This window comes from Mobula hypostoma, chromosome 6 (assembly GCF_963921235.1).
Source record: "Mobula hypostoma chromosome 6, sMobHyp1.1, whole genome shotgun sequence".
In the NCBI taxonomy this organism is placed as follows: domain Eukaryota; kingdom Metazoa; phylum Chordata; class Chondrichthyes; order Myliobatiformes; family Myliobatidae; genus Mobula; species Mobula hypostoma.
In genome coordinates this window covers 183,574,719-183,587,789 of record NC_086102.1, presented here as the reverse complement: position 1 = coordinate 183,587,789, position 13,071 = coordinate 183,574,719, and the positions used below count along the sequence as shown (strand labels likewise).

The 13,071-nt window shown below is 41.1% G+C and overlaps 1 protein-coding gene across 1 annotated transcript in view; it reads left to right on the top strand.

Moving 5' to 3' along the window:
• Positions 1-13,071, top strand: part of LOC134348799 (mucin-13-like) — a 91,865-nt gene that overhangs the window by 42,503 nt on the left and 36,291 nt on the right. Inside the window, exons 9-11 of the mRNA XM_063052601.1 lie at positions 25-45; positions 2,401-2,526; positions 7,336-7,442. Coding sequence (XP_062908671.1) covers positions 25-45; positions 2,401-2,526; positions 7,336-7,442 — 254 coding nt within the window. The remainder of the gene's footprint in view (positions 1-24; positions 46-2,400; positions 2,527-7,335; positions 7,443-13,071) is intronic.

The following is a 13,071-nucleotide window of genomic DNA, read 5'->3' as shown; positions in this document are numbered from 1 at the left end:
TAAATATTCTATTCTCTTTTATAGCGGTGACCACAAAACCCACAGGTATGACCTGAATCTTTTCATTCTGTTTGTTGCATTATGGACTGGCATATCAGAATTAAGATTAATTTGCTTGAATTCCGTACTTTAATGTTACAAGATTATAAGGGCACATAGTGATGACAGAAGGAATTTGCTTTGACATAAATTGCTTCTTTGCTTATTTAATAATTTCATATTAGGTTTTATTACAAGTGCTTTTACTGCGAAACCATCCACAACAGGCATGACCACATAGAATTATATTATTATATAAACAACTATTAGGCCTCTTGGCCCACAATTTTCTTGCTACCTATGAAGTACTTCTCTATTCTTATTCAATTTACCAGAAGAGATTTTATAAGTTTATAAATGGAAAGGTGTAACTAGGAAGAGATTAGGGTTCTTCAAATACATCTTTGTGTGGGGCCCCAGAAGATGGGTGAGGTGCTTTATAAACTTTCTCCTCTTTTTTTTAAACCATGGAGAAAAACATGTAGACTTCAGAACTTGAGATAGGTAAGGGGGTTACCTTGGGGATAGTCTGCATTACAGCAGTGTAGGTGCTGGGGCCTGATTAGATTTATCCAAGAACACTGTGGGAGGCCAACTAGAAATTGCATGAGCCCTAATTGAGATTTACACTCAGTGGCTGCTTTATTAGGTATACCTGTGCAACTGCTTGTTAATGCAAGTATTTAATCAGCCAATCATGTGCCTGTAACTCAATGCATAAAAGCATGCAGATATGGTCAAGAGGTTCAATTGCTGATCAAACTGAACATCAGAATGGGGAAGAAATGTGATTGAGGTGACTTTGACCATTGAATGATTATTGATGCCAATTCATATCTCAGAAACTGCTGATCTCCTGGGATTTTCATGCACACCAGTTTACGGTTTAAAGAGTTTACAGAGAATAGCACAAGAAACAAAACAAAAACATCCAGTGAATGGCAGTTCTGTAGACAAAAATGCCTTGTTAATGAGGGAGGTCAGAGGAGAATGAGTAGACTGGTTCAAACTGACAGGAAGGCAACAGCAACAAACATTACAACAGTGGTGTGCAGAAGAGCACAATACATTGAACCTTGAGTGGGTGGTCTACAGAACCTGAAAGCCACAAACATACACTCAGTGTATGCATTATCATTAATGACAGCTGAGATGCCAGAAGGATGTGCTGACATTGGAGAGGGTCCAGATGAGGTTCACCAGAATGATCTCAGGAATGAAAGGAGCATTTGATGACTCTGGGCCTTAACTTGCTGGAATTTAAAAGAATGAGGGAGGATCTCATTGAAACCTATCAAATATTGAAAAGTCTAGATAGAGTGGATGTGGAAAGGATGTTTCTTATGTTGGGGGAGTCTTAGACAAGAGGGCATAGCCTCAGAATAGAGGGAAGTCCAGTTAGAGAGATGAGAAGGAACTTCTTTAGACAGAGGGTGGTGAATCTCTGAAATTCGTTGTCACAGGCAGCCATGAAGGCCAAGTCATTGGGTATACTTAAGGCAGAAGTTGATAGGTTCTTGATTAGTCAGGGCATGAAAGGTTATAGGGAAGAAGGCAGGAGATTGGGGCTGAGAGGGAAATGGATCAGTCATGATGAAATAGTGGAACAGACTTGATTATTGTTTTCATGCTAGGACTATGTCAATGATGAAATTCTAGACCGTGCTAGAATTCTGCTCAAGGTGTTATTTTTGCTCCATTTTGAATAATTGCTTAATTTTTGGAGGAGCTACGGAAAAGCATTCTGTCAAACCATTCGAGTTGTACCATGATACAATGAGAATTGAAACATTTAAAGGGAACTGGCATGCTTTAGAAATCGAGAGAGCTTCCCAATTATGTTGGCAGAATCACCCTTCACATTTTTAAATGGAAGGTGTAACAAATCAATGGAAAAGCATTGTGAGGAATTCAGAGAAAAACCAGTTTCTGATGTTCCTTTGAGTTTTGTTCATCAAGCTACAATGATAATTTCTTTTATAGCTACTGTCCAAAACAGCCAAAATACCTTCTGTCTATTTTAGCAGAATAACCATCTTGTGATAAAAGCTTACTTCTTGGCTGTGCTGATTCAATTGACTGTACAGTCTTGTTAAAAGAAATGGCCTAGGTAGGAACCATGAATTAGCACAAAAGTCAGACTGACTGAGGAACTCGACAGGTCAAGCATTATTTGTGGAGACAAAGAAATGGTTAACATTTAACGTTGGAACTTTATTTCATGCCATTCTGGACATTTATACCTAATATTTGGAATTGTGTTGAATGTGTATTTGGGCAGGATTTTGATAGTAACTTATAAAAGATAAACCTTAATTAGTTTATTAAGGCTGTATTTAATCTAGATAATTTTTATTTCAGCACAAAGCTGTTCATCGATTGATTGTGGAGAAAACGCAATTTGCAGACCCTTGCATTCTGGCCCTAAATGTGAATGTGCCTTTAACTTTTACAGAGAAAATGGGACCTATGGGACCTGTGTGACAGGTAAGTATATAAAATTTTCTATTTAGAATGCTGCAAACTACTGGTATTATTAGGAAATATTGCAATTTGATGTGTTTTCTAAATCTGATTAGACTTAAAAGTCACATTTATATTTTAAAAATACCACCAAAATTTTAAAGCACAAACAAAATATCTATTTAGACAACAGACAATAGACAATACGTGCAGGAGTAGCCCATTTGGCCCTTCAAGCCAGCACCACCATTCACTGTGATCATAGCTGATCATCCACAATCAGTATCCCGTTCCTGCCTTCTCCCCATATCCCTTGACTCCGCTATCATTAAGAGCTCCATCTAACTCTTTCTTGAAAGCATCCAGAGAATTGGCCTCCACTGCCTTCTGGGGCAGAGCATTCCACAGATTCACAACTCTCTGGGTGAAAACATTTTCCCTCAACTCCGTTCTAAATGGCCTACCCCTTATTCTTAAACTGTGGCCTCTGGTTCTGGACTCCCCCAACACTGGGAGCATGTTTCCTGCCTCTAGCGTGTCCAATCCCTTAATAATCTTATATGTTTCAATCAGATCCCCTCTCATCCTTCTAAATTCCAGTGTGTACAAGCCCAATCGCTCCAATCTCTCAACATATGACAGTCCCGCCATCCTGGGAATTAACCTCGTGAACCTACACTGCACTCCCTCAATAGCAAGAATGTCCTTCCTCAAATTTGGAGATTTAAAAATTTAAAGTCAAAGTTGAGTTTATTGTCATGTGCACAACACAAGAGATTCTGCAGATGCTGGAAAGCCAGAACAACACACACAAAATGCCAAGAGCAACTCAGCAGGTCAGGCAGCATCGAAGGAAATGAATACAGAGTCAACCTTTCAGGCCAGACCTTTCTTCAGGACTGAGAAGGAATGGTGAAGATGCCTTAATAAAAATGTGGGGGTAGGGGAAAGAGGCTAGCTGGAGGGTGGGAGGTGAAGCCAGGTGGGTGGGAAAGGTCAAGAGATGGAGAAAAAAGAATCTGATAGGAAGGGAGAGTGGACCATAGGAGAAAGGGAAGGATGGGGGTAAGTGATAGGCAGGTGAGAAGAAGTGAAAGGTCGGAATGGGGAATAAAGAAAGTGGGGGTGGGAAATTTGATTACCAGAAGGAAATCGGTATTCATGGGATCAGGTTGGAGAAATCGAGCAGTATTCCAGGCACTTGGCATCATTTCAGCAGCAATTACAAGAAAAACATAAAATATAACTTTTACAAGAAAGAAAACAAAAACAGAGTCCATATTAGCGCAAAATGATCAAAGTGTAGTAATTTGGGTTTTGTTTAAGAACTGAATGATTGCAGGGAGCTCCTTTCCAGAATATAGAATGAGACTGTAGGTTTAGAAAGGGATAAGAATGTAACTTCAGCCAACAAGGAGACAAAAATACTAAAAGTTTGGAGAGTATAGGACTTGAAGTGTTATATTTAAATGCACACAGTATAAGAAATAAGATGGATCATCTTGTGGCATATTTAGGAATTGTCAGGTAGAATGTGGACCACAGAGAATTCAGGGTGTTGTGTAATGAACCAGATCTGACTGGAGAGTTTATGGTAAAGAAACCCTTCTGACGTGATATTCAGCGATGACCAAGTGCAGAGGGAGTGACATTTGAAGCGGAATGAACAGTCCACTGAATTTTAATAAGAACTGTCACAGAACAAAAGGAAAATAATAAACAGTAGGCCATCAGGGCCACTAACTAAAACTCTCAAACTAAAAATCTCTTAATTGCTAGGTTAACATCCTGAGACATCCAATTAGTGAAACAATTTTCATTAGGACACCAAGAATGTGGGTGCAGTGGACAGTGAGGAAGGTTTTCAAAGCATGCAGTGGGATCTGGGCCATCTGTGAAAATGGGCTAATAAATAGTGGATAGAATTTGATGCAGTCAAGTATGAGGAGTTGCACTTTAAAAGGACAAACCAAGCTAGGACTTACTTAGACCAGCGGTCCCCAACCACCGAGCCGCAAAGCATGCGCTACCGGGCCGCGAGGAAACGATATGATTTGGCGATATGAGTCAGCTGCACCTTTCCTCATTCCCTGTCACGCGCACTGTTGAGCTTGAACGCATGCGAGGTCATTACCTGTGCATCGTCCATGTCAGCGCGGGAAGGAGATCAACTCCTTGAACTTGCAAATGACGGCAGGCTGAAAATTATGTTTGACATAACATCTCTGCCAGCATTCCGGATCAAAGTCAAGGCTGAATATCCTGAGATAGCCACGAAAGCACTGAAAACGTTGCTTCCATTTCCAACATATCTCTGCAATGAATGCAACGAAAACTAAATTGCGGAATAGATTGGACATAAGGAACCTCCTTCGAGTGTTGCTGTCTCCCATCACCCCTCGATAGGACCGTCTTGTTGCAGGGAAACAAGTCCAGGGCTCCCACTGATTCAGCGATATTGGTGTGTTGCAATGATTTTATATGTTCATACGGGGAAAATATGTGCCGTGTGTTTAATATCCAAACGTTACTTAAAAATTATGATGCTATTGACTTATATAACCATATAACAATTACAGCAGGGAAATAGGTGATCTCTACCCTTCTAGTCCGTGCCGAACACTACTCTCACCTAGTCCCACCGACCTGCACTCAACCCATAACCCTCCATTCCTTCCCTGTCCATATAGCTATCCAATTTTTCTTTAAATAATATCAAACCTGCCTCTACCACTTCTACTGGAAGTTCGTTCAACACTTATTTCAAGCTCCCCTGACAATTGACTTATCGCTATATTCATGCGAGGAAAATATGCACTGTGTGTTTAATATTAAATTCGTAGATAAACCCTTTCAGAAACGAAATTGAGGGTATTAGCCACTTATCACCTATATTGTGTTCGTGATTTACACCCCCTGACAGAATCAATAATTTGTCGAAAAAAATTGGTACGTACATGCACACGCAAATTACGCATGCGCACTGGTGCCCGCGCAAGGCTTCATGGTCATTGTAGTCTTTCTCGGGGTAAAGCCAACGAATTTGACAGCAACTCTCTCTCCACGACCCTGCATGCCCCCCCCCCAACGGCCGGTCCGCAAGAATATTGTTAATATGAAACCGGTCCGCAGCGCGAAAAAGGTTGGGGACCCCGACTTAGACAGTGGATGATAGGACACTGAGGAGTGCAGTAGAACAGAGGGATTATGAAAATATAAATCCATAATTCCTTGAAAGTGGTGACACATGTAAATAGGGTTGTAAAGAGAGCTTCTGAAATATTGTTCTTCATAAATCAAAGTACTGAGTACCAGAGTTAGGATGTTGTGCGAGGATGTAAAATACATTGGTGAGGTCTAATTTGGATATTGTGTGCTGTTCTTGTCACCTCCTGACAGGAAAGCTCAATAAGTTTGATACAGGGAAAAATTACAAGGATGCTGTCAAGACTCGAAGACTTTAGTTTAGGGAAAGGTTGAATAAGTTTTCCTGGAGCACAGGAGAATGAGGGGAGATTTGAGAGACAGATAAAATAATGATGTTTATAGCTAGGATAAATGCAAGCAGGCTTTTTTTCCACAGAGGTCAGGTAAGAGTAGAGCCAGAGGTCATAGATTAAGTATGAAAAGTGAAATATTTAGGGGAAATCTGAGGGGGAATTTCTTCACTCAGAGGGTGGTATGAGTGTGGAACCAGCTGCCAGCGGAAGTGGTGGACACAGGTGCTATTTCAATACTTAAGAGAAATTTGGATGAGTACATGGGTCGGAAGGGTATAGAGGGTTTAGTTCAGGTGCTGGTCAATGGATCTAGGCAGAAGAATAGTTTGGTGTGGACCTGTTCTTGTGCTGTAGAGTCCTATGATTCTTTACCCTCTGGCTGTAGTTTTCACAATGGTGTCTTGCCACCTGTCAGACAAATAAATATGTTTAATAAATGTTGACCTTGCTGCTGATGCCCATGTCCCATGAATGAATAGGTGCTTTTTCATTCTTTCCTAATGTTCCATTTGATCCTTTTCAAATTGGTAAATTGGTTAATTGTTGTCACATGCACCAAAACAAAGTGAAAAACTTTGTTTTGTATGCTTTCCATATACAGTATATAATTTCATTACAACCGTGCATTGAGTTTGTACAAAGAAAGATAATGACAGAACTCAGGAAAAGTGCAGAGCAGGCAGCCAATGAGGTGCAAGGCCCATGAGACCAAGAGACCATCTTATACTAGGGACCTTTCTATAGTCTTATCACAGCAGAATGAAAGCAGTTCATGAGCCTGTTGGTATGTGCCTTCAGGCTTTTTATCTTCTACCCATTGGGGAGTGGTGGAGAAGAGGGAATGTCCACAGCTGATGTGGTCTTTGATTATTTTTGTTTACGTTACTAAGACAGTGAGAAATGTAGAAGTGTAGCGAGAGTCCATGGAGGGGAGGCTGATTTCCATGGTCTGTTGAGCTCTGTCCACAACTGTCTGCAGTTTCTTGTGATCAGGGGCGGAGCAGTTACCAGTTTCTAAAGTTAATCAAGAATTAAGTTTTCCTGGAATTTCATTCTCACTGAATCTTGGTGGTTTACAATTTGAATAAGCTAATAACAATAACCCAACAAGCAGAATAAGTCACTACTGAAGACCTTTAGAAATTAAGACAATCACTGATGCTTTTTGCACTGGGTCTTCGAACCTTTCCAATTATTCATAAACTAATTACAATAAGAAAATGAAAAGGATGAGAGATGAGGAAGAAGTTACTGTCATTTATAACTAAATTCACAAAATCTTCTGAAATTTGAACAAAATATAAATATTAGATTATTTTTGTTTAATATCTAGGCAAAACTTATGGTGGAGAAGTAAAACTCAAAGAAGAATTTCAGGAAGAGATGAAGGATGTAACATCGAAGATATATCAAGATCTTCTCCACCGTGTAACTGAAGTAGTACGTATTTATAGCTTTGAAGTTCATTTTATAACTTAAAGACAATAAAAGACAAAAATAACTTTTGTTAAATGAGAAATTAATCAAAGCTGTAAAATACTGAAATGTCTCTACAATTCATTAAGATTTGCAGGTCATCAATTCAATCCTCTAGTTCTCAAATGACATTTTCCCCAGCTTTACTCAAGCTATTGTACTGAAGCATTGAACAAAAACTGGGTGCAGCACAGTTGGAGGTGGCATTGACAGCATAGCGGTTAGTGTAATGCTTTACGGCACCTACGATCGGTGTTCAATTCCCGTTGCTGTCTGTAAGGAGCTTGTATGTCTTGACGTGGCGGGGTAGCATAGCAATTAATACAACACTTTACAGTACCAGCGACCCAGGCTCAGTTCCCACTGCAGTCCGTAAGGAGTTTGTACATTCTCACCATGACTCCGTTGGTTTCCTCCAGGTGCTCTGGTTTCCTCACACACATCCAGAGATGTACAGGTTAGTAGGTTAATTGGTCACATAGGCGTAATAGGGGAGCATGGGTTCATTGGGCTGAAGAGCCTGTTACCATCCTGTATCTCTCAATCAAACATCCACAGAGTCCGAGACGATGAAATGACGCTCATTCATAATTCTATTTGAAGACCAATTAAAGATCAACACAATGGAAAGTTGAATCAGGTTGGCCTAATGTGTCCATAAATGATAAAGCACTTATTTTTTAGGAGTTAGATGCACAAAATGCTATTTTATCTACAATATATCATGTTTAACATTTACAGGTGCAATTTTGCCAATCAGGCCAAGGACATCATAAAGTTCACTTCCATCCATTTATATTTGCATAAACTGGAGCTCAATGTTCCATGCTACAATCATTTTGAAAACATCTCATTAAAACAAGGGGCATGTTACATTAATGTACGTCATGTGTAACCCTCTCACTGGGGTCATATACAAACTTGGCTTGTCAGCCAGCTCTGCTAAGAGCCACGTGACCCAGCAGTGAGAAGGCCACCTTTCATAAACAGTCTGTATGGTTTGGGGGGGTTCAACGAAACCCGTCCAATTAAAGAAACATCGACTTGAGCAAATGCTGTGTAAATGCTGCCCATACAGAATTATCAGTCGGCCAGAAATAACAGATGGTATACTGTATAAAATTAAAAAGAAAGTATATTTACAAATTTCAGCTTTGTCGAACAGTTAAAAGGAAAAAGAAAATAAAAGGGCCCTTTACAGTTAAACAAGGTTCAATGTGCACAAGACCACTGAAGCTCACACTGGAGTTGTCTTTTTCTCACACGCTGGACCCACAGTCTGAGTGAAAGCACACACCACATTCTGAACTTCCCTCGATGTCTAATTTGAACAAACTGGCTCTTTCTGAGTAGTATTGGCCCTTCCTCCTTAGAACCTGTCATCTGCGCAAAGCCCTTCGCACAATGGGGACTTCCCTTCCAATGGCATTCTGCGGCATCTTCCCTTCTGTCCTGTTCCGCAGCTCTTGCCAAAAGCTCCGAAACCAGACTACTGTCCTTCACAAAACTCTTCCCCACAATCCTGATTGGCTGATTCACATGCCCAAGTTGGACAACATGTGTCTTTATCTTAGCCGAAGCCAAAACACACTTTCCAGCATAGCAACACACATCAAAGTTGCTGGTGAACGCAGCAGGCCAGGCAGCATCTCTAGGAAGAGGTACAGTTGACGTTTTGGGCCAAGACCCTTCGTCAGGACTAGCTGAAGGAAGAGCTAGTACGAGATTTGAAAGATCTTCCTAGAGATGCTGCCTGGCCTGCTGCATTCACCAGCAACTTTGATGGGTGTTGCTTGAATTTCCAGCATCTGCAGAATTCCTCGTGTTCCAGCATAGCACATTGCTTTGACAGAAAACTGCTAAAATATGCCACCTCACAGCATAGTAGTAGAAATGTTAACCAGGACATTACATTTGAACGGGCAGCTTCAAAACTCACTAGGCTGCTTTTGCAGTTTCCAATTTCTGCTGAGTTTGATGTACATTAGTAGGAAATATTTTCTTCAGCGTGTCTGTATTGAGATAGTCGTTCAATGGATGTCTCATTAACAACACTATTGACAGCACCATAATACCAAAGTATTGTTATGACAATGACTTGGCATTCAAGGTGGCTTAGCATCTTTATTCCCAGGAGGTTCAACAACAAAGAGCCTCTTTTCAGAGAGTCTTTGAAGACATCACAACCCATCAGAATTTTTCTGACAAACGTCAGAAGTATTGCCAGCTCTGGGAGATTTAACTTCTGCCTGTTACGCCGCTGGTGTTTAGGGCAGCAGTGAAGGTCCTCCATCTCTGGTGGTGTTCAGGGCTTCCTTCATCATGTCAGTAGCTTCCTCTCCGCTTTCATTACTGTAGGTCATGCAAGTCTCAGGTGGAAACTCAGAAATACCGTCACACTCACATGTAGAAGAATTCTTCATTGCTGTTTCCGTAACAGTTTTGTTTTACAAGTCAGGGTGTTTAGTCCTGAGCTGAACCTCCAAACTTAGAGAACTGGTTGACCACTCTTAGACTGGCTTTTACCCTTAGGCCTTGTTTGGCATGGGTGACCCAACCAAAAGCCAAAGCATAAAGCCCTGACTCCAGCCAGCATAGCTCCCCAGGTCATTGAAGCCCTCAAGCCTCCAAACTATGACAAGTTTGTGGACCTCTTGGAGGGAGAGATTTAACATTTTCAGCAAAAGACGTAGGAGTAGAATTAGGCCATTCAACACATTGAGTATGCTCTGCCATTCAATCACGATGATTCATTTTTTTCCTTCTCAACCCTATTCTTCTAACTTCTCCCTGTAAACTTTGACACCCTTACTAATCAAGAACATATCAACCTACACTTTATACCCAATGACTTAGCCTCAACAGCCAATTCAGGCAGTGAATTCCACAGATTCACCAGTCTCTGGCTAATGAAATTCTTCCTCATTTCTGTTTAAAGGGGTGTCCTGTTATTCTAAGGATGTGCCCTCTGGTCCGAGACTCTCGTACTGTTGGAAACATTCTTCACCATGGCCACTTTAATCAGACCTTTCAATGTTTGGTATATTTCAATGAGATTGCCCCCGAACCTCCTCATAAACTCCACTGAGTACAAGCCCAGAACTATCAAGCTCTTCTTGTATATAAACCCTTTCATCCCTGGGATCATTCTCATAAACTCATTCCGGACACTCTTCAACTTGAGCACACCCTTGCTTAGGTACGGGTCCCAAAACTACTTGCAAAATTCCATATATGGTCTGACCCACACCTTGAAAAGCCTCAACATTATATCTATGTTTTTATATTCTAGTCCTCTTGAACTGAATGCTAACATTGCATTTGCCTTTTTTATTACGAACTCAACCTATAAGTTAACCTTTAGGGAATCTGGCGCTAGGAATCCCAAATACCTTTCCAACTCCAATTTCTGATTTTCTCATTGTTTAGAAAATAGCCTATGCCTTTCTCCCTTCTACCAAAGTGCACAACTTCTTGTACATTGCAACGGGACAATGGCTGGGAAGTGTCAGATGGAGTTCAACTCAGAGAAGTGTGAAGTGATTCACTTTAGAAGGGTGAATTTGAAGGAAACATACAGGGTTGATGGCATGATTTTTGGCAGCATGGAGGAACAGGGGGATCTTGGGGTCCTTGTCCATTGATTCCTCAAGGTTGCTGCAAAAGGTGATAGAATTGTGAAGAAGGCGATGCTGTGTTGGTCTTCATTAGGAGATTGAGTTCAATTGCCATGAAGTAATGTTGCAGCTCTATAAAACCCTGGTTAGACCACATTTTGAATGTTACACTCAGTTCTGGTGTAGAAGCTCCAGAGATGGTGCAGAGGAGATTAGACAGCATGTCTTATGAGGATAGGTTGACTGGGCTAGGGCTTTTCCCTTTGGAGCGGAGAAGGCTGAGAGGCGACTTGATAGAGATGTAGAAGTATAGATTGAGTGGACAGCCAAAGACTTTTGACCAGGGCGGAAATGGCTAATACAAGGGGTATCATTTTAAGATGATTGGAGGAATGTGTTGGGGTATGTCAGATGTAAGTTCTTTACGAAGGAAATGGTGAGTGCATGGAAGGCCCTGCCAGGGTTAGTGGTAGAGGCAGATACATTATGGCCATTTAAAAAACTCTTAGATAGGTACATGGATTTTAGAAAAATAGAGGGCTATTCAGGAGGGAAGGGTTAGATTGCTCTTAGAGCAGGTGAAAAGGTCGGCATAGTGCAAGAGCCTATCCTGTGCTTTGGTGTTCTACGCACGTCCTGTAAAAGGGAAGGCTACAGTGGGATTGTTCCTGGTCAGCATCCACAACCTTCTCTCCCAGCTCAGAAGCAGAGGTCTGAAAGACACTTCTTTAAAGATCACCGAAAAATTATATTTCTCCAGTAGGAACTGAAGGAAAATACTAGTTGTGCCTGCATATTACACTAGGAATCAGACAGAGAACCTAGATGATGTGAAAAGATCCCTTGAAATCTGTTTTGTAAGTCCACCTGCACTTGTTATAGCAGACAAATGCTTTAATCCTTTAAATGGCTTGTTACAACATTTCTGTCCTTCCTAATGAGTGTACCTCACTGAAAGGATGAGATCCAGGCATAAAATACGTTTTACTGCGAGGATCTCAATTTAGGATCTGTTGCGTGGTGCTGGTCACGTGACCTAGCCTTAAGAAGATGAATTTTGTGTGGCATTCTTTCCAGGATTCCAGGATTCTCATTACTGGAGGACTGTGCCACACAGACCTTTCTGGATGACTTTTGGATAGGTCTTGTTTCAGGGAGTAAACCACCCCAACATGGTTTTACATTATGGTCAGCTGTAGAGTTTTTCATTGCTTGCCTTCCATTTTGTTTCTTATTTACTTATTGAGATACTGTAAGGAATAGGCCCTTCTGGCCTTTCAAGCCACACAGCCCAGCAATCCCCAACTTAACCGTAGCCTAATCATGGCACAATTTGCAATGACCAATTAACCTACCAACTGGTACGTCTTTGGACTGTGGGAGGAAACCAAAGCACCTAGAGGAAACCCATGTGGTCACGGGGAGAAGGTGCAAACTCCTTACAGACAGTGGCAGGAATTCAACCCAGGTTGCTGGTACTGCAGACATCCCACCTCTCCCGGAAGTTCCGGGAGTCTCCCGCATATTGATAGCGGCTCCCTGATGCCCGGAAATTATATACAATTTCCCAGAAATCGATTTTTTGAGAGGGAGAGGGGGAGCGAGCATCCTGATTGGTCTCTCTTCGTGCTAAGTAGACCTATCAGTTTTCTCTGTGGGTGGGCTTTACAATCAACCTCAAAAATAATGACAGTGTTGCTCGCTGCACTATTTGCAACAGTGACTTTTCTATTGCCCACGGTGGGTTAGAATGTAAAAGACATGTTGAGGTGAGTTTAACAGGTGTCATTTGTTCATTAGTGTAGCTAACGTTATTTAAACTAGCTGGCTAGCTGCTAAGGAGCTACGCTATTGATGTCCTACGTGATGAGGTTAAACTCCCTGTAGACTTGCTTAAAGTTGTAATAGAATAAACATAATATAAAATAAGTACATATTTTAATGTCACATTTTCTGCATATACTGAACTAGGTTTA